Here is an 18,279-nt window from a genome sequence, read left to right on the forward strand (position 1 = left end):
GCTTTGTATTTGTTGCCTTATTTCTCATAATAGGAGGTAGAATCTGTTTTACAGATGAGAAAACCGAGGTCTGGAGAGGTTAAGTGATTTCTTCAAGGTGACACAGCTAATAAAAGGCAGGGCTGAGGGGCGCCTCGGTGGCTTAGTTGGTTAAGTCATGATCTTTGGCTCAGTCATGATCTCACAGCTCTTGGGTTCGAGCCCTGCATTGGGCTCTGTGCTGACAGCTCAGAGTCTGCAGCCTGCTTCGGATTCTGTGTCTCCCTCTCTCTCTGTGCCTCCCTGGCTCGCACTCTGTCTTGCTCTGAAAAATAAATAAACATTAAAAAAAAAAAAAAAAGGCCGGCCTGAGAATCAAACTCAGGTAATTTGATTCCAATGGCTGTGCTTAGTTGCTTAACAGAGTGTCCTGAGAACTAAGCATCCACTGCTTTGGGAGCCTTGCTCAGTCTGGGCAGTGAGAAAAGGCTGCCTGGAAGGGGTGAGGCCTGAGCCAACCAAGAGGAGCAGGAATGAGCCAAAGGGCTAGGAAAGAGGGTGGTTTGGGGTTATAGGTAGTAGGAGCTGTCTGCAGACAGGCCTTGGTGCAGGGCGGGGGTGGGGGGTGGCGGGAAAAGGAAAATGGCTTTGTCTGCTGTAGACCACTCCAGATGTGAGTGGCAGGATGGAGGCAGGGCCCAGGTCACGATGGATCTCCAATTTAGACTGGATCCTGAAGACAAAGGGGGAACCTTGGAGGGCCCTTAGCAGGCAAGTTCACAAAAGCAGCTGTGCGTGTCGACAACGTCTCCCACAGTGGGGAGGTTGCTATGTTGAAGGAAATGTGGCATACCAGACCTGGAGTCAGATGCCTTGGGTCTGAATACCAGCCTTTCTACTTCAAAGTTATACAGGTTGCTTTTACCGGTCTTTGAGCCTCACTTTCTTCATTTGTAAACAGGATAGAAGAACACCTGATATAGTTGTTGAGGGGAGTAAAAGTCTAAGTGAAATGTGTAGCAGAGTTGTATCCTGGGCACATAGTAGGTGTTCAATAAATACTAGCCACTCCGTGTGAGAGGGGAGGTGCTGAGTAGAGCCATGCTTTTGGATGAAAGAACACTCCACCTTTTTTTTTTACTTTGTTCTCTGTAAGGCTCACCTCATTGCCTGGGGCCAGAATCTTATCAGAGACTTTTACATTATTTTGCCCAAGGTCTTTCCGGTTTTAAGAGAGATAATGCTCACAAAGTGCTTAGCACAGATCAGGCACACAGCAATCACCTGATGCTTATAGCTGTGATTAAGTTAGAAAATGAAACTAGTTTAGAGAATAGCAACGAAGCAATTATCAGTTATCTACTGTAAATAAGAAGAAGCCCAATTCTTTCCTGGGAACAGGTTTTGATTGGGGAAGGAAGTCTGAGATCTCAGAACACGGAGGGAGAATCTGGGTGAAATGAGCAACATGGGAATTTTTCCTGGAGCCAGTCATACCTGGGGAAGAGCAGAAGATCCAATTCTAAATCACCGGGTATAACAAATCCAAATGGTTTAGGATTCCAGTGTATGAAGTAACTCCTGTCTTCCAGTCTGGAGATGGGGGATGAGGCATTTGGAGCTAGCAGGGACTATCAGGAATTAAACACCCACTATGTGTAGAGCTTTATGTGAATTGGGGGGATAAAATAAAGGAGGGCAACAGGAGCAGTGTAGCAGGAGTCATAACCAAATTCGAGTTTGGACTCTGTCAACTACACCTGTCCAGGTGACTTTGGGAAAGTCTCTTGTCCGTTTTGAGCCTCAATTTTCTCAGCTCTCCTGTTGTGTGACAGTATTGAGCCTTTCTGAGCTTCGGTTTCTTTACCTGTAAAATGGGTGCTGTCTATTTAACAGGACTGTATGAGATAATGAATATGAAGTGCTCTGTGCCTGGTAACCATTACTGCTGGGATCATTCCGTTGATCCCTGAGATTCCTTTCCACTCAATCACCTGTGCCGAGGACAAGGCCCCTGCCTTGGGGTGGCATGTGCGGGGTGGGGCTGGGCGGTCTTGGTCGGCCCTGTAGGAAGAGAAGGACAAGTGTCACCGTGGCATAGGCCACTGCAGAGCTGCTGCTGGTCGAGGGGCGCTCCAGTCATGGGGCAGGCCTTGGAAAAATCCGTCCACAGAACCCCCGGACCAGGCTGCTGATTAGATGAGGGTTGCATCAGGTCCTCAGGCAACTTGGGAGTCGGCAAGGGTCTTCCAGAGGAAGGTGGAATTCAGATCCAGGCTTGGCTCTAGCCCCTTCCCAGATGGGTGACCTTGGGCCAGTCACTTTTCCTCTCCCGGCCTCAAAGTGCTCTGGAAGCGAGGCTCCTCATTCCGCTTACCCCTCAGAGTGTACTAGGGCGAAGTGACACAAAGGACGCGAGCTGCATTAGAGGCCAGCGAGTGCTACTTATTATGCTAATAGATGCACGCAGCGGGTTCCTTTCCAGCGGTTTCACTCTGGTTAAGCGGTTCCTTCCACTGTAACCGAGGTTTCTCGCCTCGCTGCCTCCCGCCCCTGCGGGCAGGGCTCTGCGGACCGCAGGCTCCAGGGCCGTTGCCATTGTTCTTCGAGGCTGGGCGGCAGGGGAGGGTTCTGGCGGACCAGACCTCGCCTTTGGTCTCTGCCTCCAACCCGCACCCCCGCAGCGGCGAGCCTGGGAAGCCCCTCTCGCCGATCTTTCCCGAGGACGCGAGTCAGCCCCAGAGCTCTCCCGAACGGCGGCCGAAGACGCCCCCGAGCGTCTCCGAAGAATCCCGACCGCTCTCAGTCTCCGGAAAGAGCCGAAGGCGCTTCCCACCCTCGGCCTCCCGAGCCTCTCCGAAAAGGCCCGAAGTTTTCCGAGCGGCCGTCCTGCCGGACTGCTGGAGGCGGCCGCAGCGCCATGTTGGATGCTCTGCTCGTTGAGTGAAGAAAATCCGCCGGCATCGCCTGAGCCCCGCTACCGAGAAGGGCGCCGCTTCCCCCGGGGAGGGGGATAAAGACCCCCCGCCGCCGGCCCATGAGGATATTGCCGTGAAAGGTCCGGTCTCTCCGCCTCCTGCCCCCGCCGGGTCCGGCCCCCCCCCTGGGGTCGCGTTGTCACGGAGACCGGCAGCCGGTGGTGCTGGCCCGCGGGGCGGCTGCTGCTGCCGGCGGCGGCGGCGGCGGCGGCGGCGGCGGGCGTGTGTGACCGGCCCCGGCCCCCTCCTCCTCCTCCTCCTCCCAGACTCCCCCCGGCCCCCCGCTCCCGCCGCCTCCCCGGGTCTGCCCCCATCCCGCCCCCCCGCTGCCCCCGGCCCCTGCACCCCGGCGCGCCCGGTCCCGCTCTGGGGGGGTTGGTGGCTTCGCTTTGCCATGAGTTTACCGCAGAAACCGGCTCTGAAATCAGGCTCAGCGGCTGCAGCAGGAACCGGACCCGGCACCGGAGCGGCGGCGGCGGCGGCAGCAGCGGTACCGCCTCCTCACCCGGCGGCAGCAGCAGCGGCGGCGGCAGCGGCGGCGGCGGCGGCGGTAGCGGCCCCTCCTCACCCGAACATCAGGGCCCTCCAGACCCAGGCGCCCCAACAGTATCCTTTTCACCTTCCTGCCGGCCCTTCGGCTCCTCGCCACAGCCCAGGGGGCCCGTGGCTCCCCGGGGACCCTCCTGCCGGCTGCCACAGTCCAGCCAGGGAAGGGGCTGCCGCCCGAGTCCCCGCAGCCGGGTGGGCCGGAGCTTTTGGGGTGCCCCGGCGGCAGCAGCACTTTGGGGGGGGGGCCCTGGACCCTCTGCAGTACTGTGAAAACTAGCTCCGCTCGGCCCGGCCTCTGCAGCCCTTCCCTTTTAGAGCTGGGGGACCCTTCCCCCTCCTCGCCTCCCCTCCGCCTCCCCCTCCTCGCTTCCCCCCACCCCCCCCCGCCTCTCCCTCCTCGCTCCCCCCCCCGCCTCTCCCTCCTCGCACCCCCCCCCCCCGCCCCCCTTTATTAGGCCGAATTTGCTGGTGCCTGGGACCAGCCCTGCGGGGAAGGCTTTTCTGATTGTTGTGAGGACTACACCCTCCTCCTCCTCCTCCTCCTCCTCCTCCTCCTCCTCCTCCTCCCTGCTCCCCCCCCCTCCTCCACCACCACCACCACGACCTAGACGACCACCTCCTCCTCCTCTTCTCCCTCCTCCACCACGACGTCGTCGTCGTCCTCCTCCTCCTCCTCCTCCTCCTCCTCCTCCTCCACCACCATCTCCCTTTTGCTCCCCCTGCGGCGGGGCCTGGTGGGCTTCCCTAGTTATTATTAGTAGATAATAAACTTTGTTGGTAAATTTCCTGTTTGAAACTAAGCTCAGCTCGTTTCTGAGGTAAGTTGGATTTTAAATCTATGGTGAAAATGTACAGAAAGCACCCCCTCTGGCTAATGTTGTTTAGTGATGGGGGGGGCGGGTTGTGATGTGGTTTGTGGTGGAACGCGATCTGAGGAGGAAATGTTACACCGGACGCTTCCCTGTCTTTGACCTTTTTAAAGGAAGAGGAAGTTAACTGACATTACCCATCACCCTCAAAAGTCTCACTTCTTGGAAGGCTTGCGTTATGATGGATATTTTTAAAGACTTTAATTTCCTTTTCTTAGGCCTGATGTCTAGAGGGGATCAGGGCTCCTGGAGGAAATTCTAGCATTGAATGTATCTAATTTCATGTTATTTACTCGATTGTAGAATTTTTGGACAGCTTTGATTGAAAAGACTTGATGGCGAGGTATTTTAGTCAGAAACTAGCCGGTGAAGGTAAAGCGATGAATTGATGAATTCCACGGAGATTTAGAAAGGTATTACCTACCTGAGAATAACATTTCATCATGCACCTGCCATCCCCATCCGTTGTATTCGTGTAAATCAATAAATAACCATTGGATGTTAGATGTGTTGTGTTTTTGTATTTGTGTCATTTTGTGTTTGACTTCCAGAGAGGGTAGGGCGTTAGAGCGTATAACTGCTGTGAAGTCCACAGATGATTTCACAGTCCGTAGTTTGACTCCTGCCTGTATCGATTGCTTTGAGAAGGGAAAGGTATCTCCCTTCTGGAGTCATTTCAGGTCATCCTTTTGGTTTCTGTCAAGTGTCGTTTTCTCTGTTCTCTAAATATTGTTATTCAATCCAGGCAGTGTGGTGCAGAGTAAAGATAAATTCCGTTCCAGTGTGATGTGTGTACTGATTTCATAATGTTTTTAATCTGCATGATTCTGTTCAATTAAGAATTTTTCACGGTTGAGAATGCTAAGTGATACCTTAGTGTTGCTCATGGAAAATCTGGTTAGTTTTGATCAGTATCCCTAGTTGCTTTACTTTAGGAAAAAAAAGATTGGCTGATTTGCCTGCTTCAAGGTGGAGCTCAGTGCTGGATCTGTTGAACATATCTTCATTTAGTGAGTTTGAATTCCTTTCTAATTTGTCTTTTTTTTTTTTTTTTTTTTTTTTTTGGTCTTGACTGCTCATGCGTGGTTAGGGTTATAAGCTTATGTACCATACCACCAAAGTAAACTCTTCATTCCTAAATTGGAGCTATTTTGGCAATTTAGCATTGAAAGGAAGCCCATAGTGTTCTTGATGTGCAGAGTGATAAGTAAAGGACCAGTGCTTGGTGAATTTGGTGGTGGTACTTGGACACAAGGAGCTGCGACTCAGATGTTTCAAATGTGCTTTTTCTCAAGGCATTTCACAAAGAAAGGACTTATAAAAGCTCTGAGTTGGTTGCAACATGAAAGTAGTTACTAATACTGCAACAATTGTTAAAGGGCATAAATTTAAGGTGTAATTTCCAATGGAGAGGATTCTTAACGCCTGTTTGTAGTAATAATGAGGTAGTTGATTTTATGTGGCTTTGCGTTTTTGCTTTGCCTCATGTCAGAAGAAATTAAAATTCTTGATGTATTTCACAGTTCTGTTATCTTTTTGCTTTATGTGCTGCAAGGTTTCGGTTAGTAAAATCTAAAAGCTCGTATAGTAAGTGAGGTATAGGTTACATTTCATTAGAACAAAACGATGAAATGTTATCCATGGTAGTGGGGAATTGGTTAAAATGGATCCAAATAGAGCAGTGCCGCTTTTCTACCCTGAGGGAGTGTGGGAATTTGTATCTGTTTGAGGAGAGTGGCCATTATGTGATAAATTGACACGCACGGAAACTTTGATACTGGGGTGAAGCTGGAGTTGCTCTTTCTATGGCTTGGTTAGCTTTCCAGTTCCTCAAAACATATGGGTGCAGTTGTGTTCGAATTGAATTAATAAGTTCATGTAGTATTTTAAATTTGTAAAAATACTGAAAGGAGATTCACCTGACAAAGTGTCCTTCGTTTGTACTTAGTGTTCAAGTGACAAATCAGAAATGAAGGGAAATGTTGGCAGTAATGAATTTGAATATAAACCGGGACCTGCTCAAGTAGACTTTGTTCTTACATGGCAGGCCCAGAAAACCACTGCAGGTACAGGCCTTTGACTGCAAAGAGGCAGGGATTGGGGCTTGGGAAGGAATGGGACATGATGAAGGGTGGCAGGGATGAAAGGATAAGCCCTGCTGTGAAAAGTGCTACTGGTGAGGCAGGAAGATGCTTAGAGTTTTTATGACACAATCCGATATGAATAGTGTATGAAATTGGCACTTAAAGATACTTGCCTTGAGATATGCGCAACCCACCTTCCTCGTATGAGCTTCCCAGAAGCTCTGTTGAGCATCTTAAAAGTGATTCTTAACCTTTTCTGGGTAACAAACAACTTTGACATTTTTGATGAAAGCTTATAGACCTTTCCACAGAGACTGTTGCTTACATTTTCAGGGGCTTCTTGGACCTCCCCTTAAAACCTAGTCCCTTTAGATGGAAATTGCTTACCCTTCAGATAATTAAAGGTAAATGAGTTTGGATTTAGGTGCCCAAATAGTTCTGACTTAGAACAATTTTGAGTCTGTTAGGAATACACAGTGTTCTATTTATACGGAAAGACTTCAGGGTGTCATTTCTCCCAGAGCTGCTGACACTTCTGGGGAGTCTAGTTACTGTTTTGGGGCAGCCAATTTGGTTAAAAAAATCAGGGCAGTGGGTTCTTTGAAGGAACTAGATTTGGTAAAGGCCTCTGGCAACCCCAAAATGACATATTTTAAAAACAAGTATGCCCATTGGCTTTTCGTTTTGTTTTCTGTGTTGATTTTCAGTTTTGTAGGTTGAAGCCAGTAACATTTGTTTTTTTCTCTTTTTTGCTTCTTTACCAAAGTTAGATCTGAGTAATAATAATAGTATTCATTTATTGAGTGCCTACTCCTCTAGGTACCATACATGCATGGTTTTACTTAATTCTCACAAGAATCCTTACGAGGTAGGTAGTGTCTCAGTTTTATAGATGAGGAAACTGAAGAGCAGAGAAGTTAAATAATGTTCCCAAGGTTGTCCATCTAGTAATTGGTGGCCCGCAGTTCAGACCGTGGTATGACTAGCTCCAAAGCTCACAAGCGTCCTTTCTACTGTGCCACGTTCCTTCTTACCACGTCTGCATGTGAGAGTGGGAAGTAGCTAGGGGAAGGTCTGTATACAGTAAAGAGGCTCTGTGGAGTAATCTAGACTGCCATGATACTGTATCTTGTTTTAATTAGTTCATAGCCACGTACTGCTAGACAAGTAGGTTATCTGTACCTCACTGGGCCTTGCAGCATAAGAATAGGCCTGCCTCATTTGACTCCATGCCTGTTTCTGCTTGTTCAGAAGTTAGCAAGGCCTCCAGCAAAATACCATTGTAACTAGCAACTAGAACTCTTAACTCAGGAAGCGGCCAGCAGTCTCTCTATTCCTAAGCCCCACCACCAACAAAGATGGATGTGTGGTCTTAAAGGGCAGATCCTCTTCCAGGAAGAAGAGGGGGAGATTGATGCAAGATGATGCAGAAGGAAGAACGTGACTTAGACGCCGGAGTCACACTGGCTCTTGCCTCCGCCGCTCCTAGGCTTACAAGTCTTAAAGTGTGGTATTTTCTGTCAGACGGAGATGAAACCACTTAAAGACTGATGATATGTTGGTTTTCCACATTGGGGTTTTTGATAAGATTTTTACAAAAAGTTCTGTTGCTAAAAAATATTTGAAAACCATGTTTTGTTATTTTTGTTCTTTTAATGTTTATTTAGTTTGAGAGAGAGCTTGCTTGGATGCAAGCAGGGGCGGGGCAGAGAACAAGAGTTGGATGCTTAACTGACTGAACTACCCAGGCGCCCTGAAAACCATGCTTTAAATCATAATAGGGTTGCCACATTTTAGCCATTTATATTGGGGATTTAATGTAAGTGGCAGGTTTCAAAATGCATTTGTTCTTTTTTTGAGCACCTACTGTGTGCCAGACTCAGTGCTATGCTAGATCTAGGTTTGAAAAGCTTTTGCCTTCAAAGAAGTTGGTCCCGACAAGTGAATGACAATACCATGAGGCAAGTACCTTCATAACTCTGCTGTAAGAGCTTACTTAGTCTTATGGAAAGGAGGAATTAGAGCTTAGAAGAAACTGACATCTAAGCTACATTAGAAGAATTGAGTAAGAATTACCTGAGGTGTCAGAGCTTTCTCCTGCCAGCTGACTTTTGCCAATTCCATTGCTGTTGCTGCTGCATAGAACTTTAGTAAATGGATTTCAGTCACGTTTCATGTTTTTAGCAGGAGCAGAGAAGCTGGAGGAGGCAGCCCAGAACATGGTAACCAAAACACAGTTGCCACAGATTCAAAGTATCTTCTGCACCATAATCTGAAGAATTAGAGTATGAGAAGATACATTTCAGATCTGATCTCTGTGGTTGGTCCTTTCCTAGTCTCCTTCCCACTCCTCCCATAATACCTCCCTGTCCTTTTGAAACTAGATTTTGACCTGGAAACAGTACCAGCTAGCTTTGAAATATAAGTAAATTTAGCTTGATGTGTTGAGAAGTGTACCTGATTTGGAGTTAAAAAAAAATCTGGATGTGAGTTTGAGTTTTCAATTTTTGTAGAGGTATTATCCTGGAATAGTCACATAACTGCTCTAGGCATCAGTTTCCCTTTCTCTAAAATGGAGGAATTAGAATAGTTTATTAAGTGACTCTCTTGAATTACAGTGGTTTATAAGTCTGAAGATTATGGTGTGAGGTTTGTTTTGTTCTTCCAAGTAGGTAGGAAGGATTTGTAGAGACCTACTAATGGATTCTTTGTCTGATGGTCAGTAACATGTTTCTGTGGTGACATATTGACATTAGAAGCATGCTAGCATGGATCATGCGGAGGGCACCTTGCTTATATTAGAAGTCTCTGGTTTGGGGCTTATTAAAGTTAGATTTAGGGGCGCCTGGGTGGCTCAGTTGGTTAAGTGTCGGACCCTTGATTTTGGCTCATCACGGTTTGTGAGTTTGAGCCCTGCATTGGGATCTGTGCTGAAGTGTGAAGCTTGCTTGGAATTCTCTCTCTCTCCCTTTCTCTGCCCCTCCTGTGCGACCTCTCACTCTCTCTCTCTCTCTCAAAATAAATACATGAACTTTAAAAAAAAGGACTATATTAAACAAAAATAAAGTTAGAATTAGACAGACTGAAATGCCTCTGTGACTTCCTTATCTTCGCCTCTTGTGACAGCAAAGATTGTATGATGACTTGAGACCATAAAATAAGGTGGCCATGGCCGGATGCTGGCTGGCTCTCGTTGATGATAACAGGTAATTCATTATGAGGTATAAGGGAAAGTAAATTTTGGAGTAAACTCTTGTGATGAGACACGATCTATTTTTATTTTAGGAATAATACTCCGATTTAATATAATAGGAGACTGTTTCCTGATTAATAGCCAGGTGCCTGACTTCAAGCAGTGTATACATTGCAGCTGAGATTTACATCGATGAAGTATTGCAAGATCCCAAGCTACTTCTGAATTCTCAAATGGCTCCTAGTTCTTTGGCTTGCTGCCAACCAGAGGGAGTTTTTGAATCTTGTAGCCTCAGCTGAAATTTGAGATAGTTTAAACTGTTTTAAGTACATTTGAAATTTGTCAGTTTTTATGACCTTTATTAACTAGTAGCAGTTTTGTACTTTTTCAAGCCCATGTGTGTTCCCTCATGAGATTCTAAATTTTATCAGTAGAATGTGAGGTCCCTAAAGGCAGAGATTTTTGTCAGTTTGGTTTGCTGTTGAACTGCCAGCACTTGGAGCAGTCTGTGGCAGATAGGAAATCTGTAAATGTTTGTTGAAATGTTGGTTAAGTTAGTCTGGGGATCTGTTTTAGGATAAGTTTTAGGGCTAATATAGATGGAACCACAAGACTGCCCTAAAATTGTTTTGTGCTGATACGTAATTGATAGTAGTTCCATAATTTTATTTGAGATGGAATAACATGGACCCAGTTTACAAAGTCATCTAATTTGGTTGAGTTGCCTTTGAAGAATAGATACATGTGATTAGGGTTGGTAGAAGGCCAAAGAGGAAAAACATTTATAGTTAAATGTTACTATTACAAATTTTGTTTTATGATTCTACGAGTAACATAATCAGGAAATTAAAAAATATGGATAAGTAGAAAGTCACTCATAATCTTAGTATATAGAGACAACCACTGTTAACATTTTGGTATATTTTTTTCTGTACTTTCTTCTTTTCCTTTTTTTAAAAAAATTTTTAAAAGTTTTTATTTAATTTTGAGAGAGACAGAGACAGACTGTGCAGGCAAGCAAGCAGGGGAGGGGGAGAGGGAGAGAGGAAGAGCCCCAAACAGGCTGCGTGCCAACCCTGGGCTCGATCTCACAAACTTCGAGATCAGGACTTAAGCCAAAATCAAGAGTCAGACTCTTAACCCACTGAGCCACCCAGGCTCCCCTTCTATACTTTTTTCTATGGACTTTAAGGGGCTTAAATTCTGCCCTTTTTTTTTGTAACATAACTTGAGGTCAAATTACATATAAAGGCTTTTTTTTTTCAATACTTGACAATTTTATTGTTAAAAAATGACACATATATATGTGTGTATATATATACGTATGTATACATACGTGCGTGCATATGTATATGTGCACGTATGTATGTATATGTATATATATAGTTTTGTATCTTATTTTGTTATTTAATTCTCCACCAGCAGAAAAGGCTTTTTGGTTGGTTTTCTTAATTTGGAATGAATTATTTTTTGTTCTTTGGCAAGGTTTTCTTGAGGATACTCTTTTACCTTTGATTTGTACTCAGAAGGTAGGACTGTACATTAGAAAGATAAGAGCTGAAACCTTTATCAGTAAGTCAAATGTTTTTGAGTTACTGTGGCCAAAATGTTTTGCATTATTTATAACATTAAATTTGATGTAACTTCACAGGTTTTTTTTTTGCTCCTACAAATATGTACATTTTTTAACCATCCTTTTGAATTCATCTTCATGTATTCAAGCATATTAAACTAAAACAAGAAAAAAAAAAAAAAGACTGGTGGCCAAGGTGGTATTTACTCCAGATAGTTTTGGAATGTATACATGCTATCATGATAGCTCCTTTAATTGTTTTTCAGGAAATGTTGATGTTACATAGAGTGATTGGAAGGAAGGAGGAAAGGAGGAAAAAACAATAAGGGATTCATGTGGGGTTAGAGAACTTGAACAATTTTGGAATGACAGGACGGGGGGGTAGGGGAAGAGGGTGGCGGTAAAGTAAATACAGCCAATTTTGAGCCAGAATACAGCATTTTTAAAAAACATTTATTCACCTTAGAGAGAGACAGAGTGCAAGCAGGGGAGGGGCAGAGAGAGAGGGAGACACAGAATCTGAAGCAGGCTCCCGGGGAGCTGACAGTGCAGAGCCTGACATGGGGCTCAAACTCACAAACCGCGAGATCATGACCTGAGCCAAAATTGGAGATTTAACCCACTGAGTCATGCAGATGCCCCCAGAATACAGTATTTTACAGTGAGAATGGAAAGGTAGAATAGAGAGGGATGTAAGAAAGGGTGGGAAGACTCCTGGCTTTTTCTAGACTCCAGAAAATAGCATATAAGAGAAAGAATTTGAACTGAAAGGTGAATTTAAAAAATATTGGAAACAAGAGTTTAAGACTATGGTCAGGGTTTGGATGGGCAGAGGGGAGTGGATTGTGGTGAGTGAGCAATCAGCTTGAACAAAGGTTTGGGCTTGAAATAAGCATGCTGTATGCTGGGTTGTGAGAATCCTTATTAGTGTGCTTGGAGTGGAGGGCTCTTGTGGTAGAATGCTTGAAATAATGGATCCACGTGTTAGAGGGCTTTGAATCATAAGAGAAGGTTAGGGGCGCCTGGGTGGCTCAGTCGGTTGAGCCTCTGACTTCGGCTCATGTCACGATCTCGCCGTCTGTGGGTTTAAGCCCCGCGTCGGGCTCTGTGCGGACAGCTCAGAGCCTGGAGCCTGCTTCGGATTCTGTGTCTCCCTCGGTCTCTGACCCTCCCCCGTTCATGCTCTGTCTCTCTCTGTCTCAAAAATAAATAAATGTTTAAAAAAAAAAATAAGAGAAGGTTAGGCTTCATTTGTGGGAAAGAAACCGTTACTTTTTTTTTTTTTATGGCTTTATTGAAACACACTTTGCATACCACACAAGCCACCCGTTTAGAGTCTACCATTCAGTAATTTTATGTTCACAGAGTTGTGCAGCTATCACCAAAATCAATTTTAGAACATTCTCATCACTCCCAAAAGAAACCCATTGGACTTCCCATTTCCACCTCCCTAATTCTGCCTGAAGCAAATACTAATCTGTTTTCTGCCTCTCTAGATTTGCCCATTCTGCATATTTCGTATAAATGATACAGTATAATATGTAGTCTCTTGTGACTGGTTTCTCTCACTTTGCATAATGTTTTCAAGGTTCATCTGCATTGTAGTATGTTTCAATACTTTTTTTCAATTGCTGAATACTGTTCTGTCACATTTATTTATTCATTAGTTGGTGGACATTTGGGTTGTTCACCTTTTTGACTATTACGTATAGTTATGCTATGAATGTTTAACGTGGATATATGTTTTCATTTCTCTTGGGTATATACTTTGGTACAGTTGCTAGGTTTTATAAGGTAACTCCACGTTTAACATTCTGAGAAAGTGCCAAACTTTTTCCAAAGTTTGCGCCATTTTACATTCCTACCAGCAAAGTATGAGGGTTGCAACACTTGTCATTATCTTTTTTTATTATAGGCCATCCTAGTGGGTGTGAAGTGATACCTTATTATGGTTTTGATGGCTAATGATATTGAGCATTTTTTCTTGTGTTTAGTGGCCATCTGTCTTTGGAGAAATGTCTGTTCAAATCCTTTGCCCGGTTTTTAATGGGTTTATTATTGAGTTGTTAAGAGTTCTTTATATATTCTAGATCCAAGTCCCTAATCAGATATAACATTTACAAATATTTTTTCTCATTCAGTGGGTTGTCTTTTCATTTTCTTGATAGTGTCCTTTGATGCACAAAAATTTTTAATTTTGATTAAATCAAATTTATGTGTTTTTTTTTTTTTTTCCTTTTGTCATTTGTGCTTCCTTAGTGTGTGTGTAAGAAGGCTTTCCCTAATCCAAGGTCATGGAAATTTACTCCTTTGTTTACCCTAAGATTTTTACAATTTTAGCTCTTACACTGAGGTCTTTGATCCATTTGGAGCTAATTTTTTGTGTATGATGTGAAGTAGAGGTCCAGATTTATTCTTTTGCATGTGACTATTCAGTTGTCTCAGTACTATTTGCTGAAAAGAGCATTCTTTGAATTGTCTTGATGCTTTGTCAAAAATCAATTGTATTCCTTTTGTTTCTGTTTTTTATTTATTGGGAAACTGACATGATGGAAACAGTGTTTTTGAAGATTTGTTGAGGTGTGAAAGTTGGAAGATTTATTTATTTAAGTAATCTCTCCACCCAGCGTGGGGCTTGAACACCCAACCTTGAGATCAAGAGTTGCTTGCTCTACTGACTGAGCCAGCCAGGTGCCCTGCCATGTGCAAGTTGAAATAAGGAACAGGAAAGATTAAGAGACTAGGAATGACATCACAGAAATACATTTAAGGTTTTATCATCTATTAAATGCTTGAGATTTTGTGAGGTGTGCTATTTATGAAATATGACTTATTGAAGAAATGAATTTTGATCATTTCCACCTCTTGTATAATGCCTAAAAAAACAGAAGAGCTACTCAAAAGAGATTTTGCCTATCTTTATTATTAAGATAAATTCCTATTAAGCAGTGATAGCTTTGTGAAAAATAACATATGGGCATTTGACTATTTTGCTGTGCTGGGAAGAATTGAAATTGTAAGTTACAAATTCTTTGGTTATTTGTATTATTGTATTTCACATAGGATATTCGTTCTGCCTAGAGCATTTATATAAGTTTCAAATTAAATTTGATTTTGTATTTATTAGGTTATACCCTCAGGCTATTCTAATGTGTATATTATTATAAAGAAATAAAATTGGGAAATACTGCTCACCTCTTGTCTAATAGGATCCTTTCTGCTATTCAGGAAAAGACCACATTAATGAGGCTTTTTGTAACCTTTCAGGTCTAATAAAAATGGTTTTGGACAAAGATTTTCCACAGTCACACAATCTCACACACACACACATACACGCAAAGTCTCTTCAGTGACTTGAAATATTACAGTGTGGGAATGGGGTTGCTTATTTTTTAAGATTTTATCTACTTTTAAGTCTTATAAATTGTTATGTATATCTTTAGCTTAGCTCATTAAATACGTGAAGAAAGTGTATCTTAATTACCGATGGAAAATTTTAATGACCTCAAGTACCTGATTAATATTGTTGAGACTTTGAGGCTAATATATTCATCTGATACTTTCAATATTACATTGTTGGTCCTTTTTAGAAGTATAAGAATTTGGAACCAGTCCAACTTCCTGAGGTAACTGCTGTTTCAAACGCAGACAGCAGAGTACTTGACCTTAGCTTAATATCTTTTACGTTGTGACTGGGTGAGTATACTTGAATGTGGTACATTTTAGGTAAGATAGTGAAAGCTGAATGCTGCTCTGGAAAGTCAGTGATTTTATTTTATTTTATTTTATTTTATTTTATTTTATTTTATTTTATTTTATTTTATTTTATTTTATTTTTAACATTTATTTTATTTTTGAGAGAGAGCATGAGCGGGGGAGGGGCAGAGCGAGAAGGAGACCAAGAATCCAAAGCAGGCTCCAGGCTCCAAGCTGTCAGCACAGAGCCTGAGGCGGGGGTTGAACTCATGAACTTTGAGATCATGAACTGAGCTGACTGAGCCACCCAGGTGCCCCTTATTCTTGACTTTTGAAAATCGTAATTAAAAGATACAAGCATATAAGCATGTACTGGCTTATTTTCCTTTTATGCAGTCGTCTTTGGGGATCTTTGGTGTACCTTTCTGGTCCGGTCTCCCAGGGGCATTTGTTCTGAGCTTGAGGGAGATGCCTCTAACTTGCCAAAGCATCAAGTTAGTACAGACTCAAGTTGATTTGATATTTTTAATAACAGTAACCACTTTGACTTAAGATCTCCTTTCTCCTGTAATGGTCCTGGTTTGGATGGTAAATTATACAGTCATCCTATCTAGTAACCTTTATGTAGAGTTTAGAAAATTAGGAGTCTTTATGCTATTTCTAGGTATGTCATTGATATTTTGTGAAGCAGCAAAATACCTTATATCCTTTCATCTAACGGTTTGTATTAGGTCTTTTAGTTATAAAGGCCTTTGACATTAGCATGTGAACTAAATAGGAGCAAGGTATTGTCAGCCTCTTTAAAAAAATGAAACTTTATTTGAACTTAATTAATTAAAGATTTTATTTTTGAGTAATTGCAACACTCAACATGGGGCTTGAACTTACAACCCCAAGATCCCAAGAGTTACATGCTCCACCAGCTGAGCCAGCCAGATGCCCCGAACCCTGAATAATTTAGACTTAAAGAAAACTTGCCAAAATAGTAGTAGGAGTTCTCTTACATACCTTGTCTCCTTCCCCTAACGTTAACATCTTCCATAACCATATTACAGTTATCAAGCACAGGAAATTAACAGTGATACACTATTAACAAACTGCAAACCTTATTATAATTTTTACTGGCTTTTCCACTGTTCCTTTTCTGTTTCAGCATCCCACATTGCATTTGGTTATTATTTCTCCTTAATCTCCTTTAGACTGTAATTGTTCCTTTCTTTATTTAATCATTTATTTATCAAACACAGAGTCTCGGTGCAGAAAGTAAGTCTACCCATGCTTTTCATTAAATTGAAGGCTTTGGTCTGTTCATAAAGTTAGCATTTGTGAAAATTAGTGTCAATGATAAGGGTATTTGTCTTCTAGAATCGTCTTTATGAAAGTAGCTTATTTACTTTTCAGGTGAAGGCTCAACTGAAGGGAACAGGATAACTAGTAATGGCAAGGTTAAGATGCTCAAGGGAGAAGGAAAAATGTAATGAAATCTTGAGAAAAGAGAGAAGTAGAAAGGGGAAGGGAAATATCATTGTTTTGATTCCACATATTAAGGTAATAGTGCCTGATGCTTGGTACATATACAATAATTATTTATTAAATGACCAAAGGAACAAGTGTTTATTAAATAACAGCATGTGCTAGTTGTTGACAGAGATACAAAATAAACCTGATGGGGCCTCTGCCTCTTAGGTGCCCTTACTCATTTAACAGATGGAAGTAAACTGGACATGTTTGGAAATAAGGAGATGGAGGTCAGATGAGCAGAGAGGGCTAGACAAATCTGTGGAAATAGAAGCATAACAGAGAGTCCAGAGGAAAGCAAATGTTCTTAGTAGTCGACGCAGTGTCTGCTGATGTGAAGATGGCGAAGCTACAGAAAAGACGAAGAAGCTGCTGAGGGGAAAGAGGGGAGAGAACTCCGAAAACAGTCTTACAGCTTTCCAGATTTGGTTTCCACTGAGCTTTATATAGACAGGAGAAAGTGATACTTAATATGTGAAAGGTAGCCTTTTGGTTTAAACTCTGAACTCTGCCTGTGTAATTGTTGCTACATTCAAGGAAGATTGGAGACTGAAGAGAAATTCTTTCCAGTGTTTCTTTGCAAGTTTAAATTAGTCCTGGAAAGGCTTTGGTTTGGGTAGTTACATTTGTCTATACTTTTGCCTATTTTCTATAATAACCACATATTTTATAATTTAAAACAACCTTTAAAAACCTTTAAATCACTTACTACCTGCCTTGGCTGTTTATAGGCTGCTGTTGGGATTCTGGGCAGCAGTTACAAAATCATCACTTTAAATCTACATGTTTTGGGAGTGCCTGGGTGGCTCAGTTGGTTAAGTGTCTGACTTCAGGTTATGATACTTCTGTTCGTGGGTTCAAGCCCTGTTTCGGGCTCTTGTGCTGACAGCTCAGAGCCTGGAGCCTGCTTCAGATTCTGTATCCCCCCCCCCCCCCGGCCCCCCCCCCATCCTCTTGCTGCCCCTCCCCCACTTCGTGCTCTGTCTCAAAAATAAACATTAAAATTTTTTTTTAAATCCACATTTTTTTTTTTTTTTTTTTTTTAAAGTAAACTCTAAGCCCAGTGTGGCACTCAAACTCATGACCTTGAGATCAGGAGTTGCATGCTCTACCAGCTGAGCCAGCCAGGCACTCCTGAATTCACATTTTTAATGAAAGATCTTTATATGCTGATCAGGAATTAAGCATAGCATAATAAACTCATTGTTACCACTCGTAATTGGTACATTTTAAGCGGAAGAAAAGGAACTGATGTTTTAGTTAGCCAGTCTTTGCCTCATTATTGTGGATTGACTTACAATTTCTTAGGCTTTTTGAAACAGTGAAAATAGCTCATGGATGATGAATTTGTGGACCTAAGGAGACTGGCTTACAAATTGGTAACTGCTTAGTTCAATATTTATACTAACTGGGGACTGATGATTTGGCAAGCTGTTGCACATGGAGTGTAAAACAAAGCAGAATTGGGATACATTCTCCATAGGTTTTTAAAGAAAAAGTTGTTTTCTTGTTTATTCATTCTGTTTTGGTCATTCAGTAGATGTTTGTTGAGCACTGAGGGATTAGAAATAAGTCTTTGTCTTTGAGAGACTTACAGTCCTACTGCAGGAGACATATATAAGAAGGTAAGTGAACAGGAGTCAGTAAGCACAAGGCCTGTGGGAGCTCTGGGGAGGGTCATTCATCTTGGGGGTGGGGTGGAGGAGGATTGGGAGGAATGAGGGAAGAGGCTTCCTCAAGAAGGGGACACCTCTAAATTGAATCTGGAAGGATGAATGTGCCATATGAAAGAAAGTGGTTGGGAAAAGAGTATTCCAGCCAGGAATCAGCATGTACAGAA

General features: G+C 42.8%; 2 protein-coding genes across 4 annotated transcripts in view; one reads left to right on the forward strand and one right to left on the reverse strand.

Moving 5' to 3' along the window:
- Positions 1-1,632: 1,632 nt before the first annotated feature.
- Positions 1,633-3,420, reverse strand: LOC144617290 (uncharacterized). Its single transcript, XM_078452267.2, has 2 exons — positions 2,357-3,420; positions 1,633-2,043 (listed from the first exon to the last, which is right to left on the reverse strand). The coding sequence occupies exon 1, from the start codon at positions 3,351-3,353 to the stop codon at positions 2,712-2,714; it is 642 nt and encodes a 213-aa protein (XP_078308393.1). The 5' UTR covers positions 3,354-3,420; the 3' UTR covers positions 1,633-2,043; positions 2,357-2,711.
- Positions 3,421-3,447: 27 nt separating this feature from the next.
- The window catches only part of EIF4G3 (eukaryotic translation initiation factor 4 gamma 3), a 314,094-nt gene continuing 299,262 nt past the window's right edge, over positions 3,448-18,279 (forward strand). For all 3 annotated transcript variants that reach the window (XM_078452254.2, XM_078452266.2, XM_060626696.3), the window contains exon 1: positions 3,448-3,563. The gene's annotated coding sequence lies outside the window, so the exon portion shown is untranslated. The remainder of the gene's footprint in view (positions 3,564-18,279) is intronic.

The sequence above is a fragment of the Panthera onca genome, chromosome C1 (genome assembly GCF_046562875.1).
Source record: "Panthera onca isolate mPanOnc1 chromosome C1, mPanOnc1 haplotype 2, whole genome shotgun sequence".
NCBI classification, from domain to species: domain Eukaryota; kingdom Metazoa; phylum Chordata; class Mammalia; order Carnivora; family Felidae; genus Panthera; species Panthera onca.

What these genes read in the sequence shown, in the direction of transcription:
- LOC144617290 (XM_078452267.2), bottom strand. Translation starts at nt 3,353, where the DNA reads ATGGCAAAGCGAAGCCACCAACCCCCCCAGAGCGGGACCGGGCGCGCC.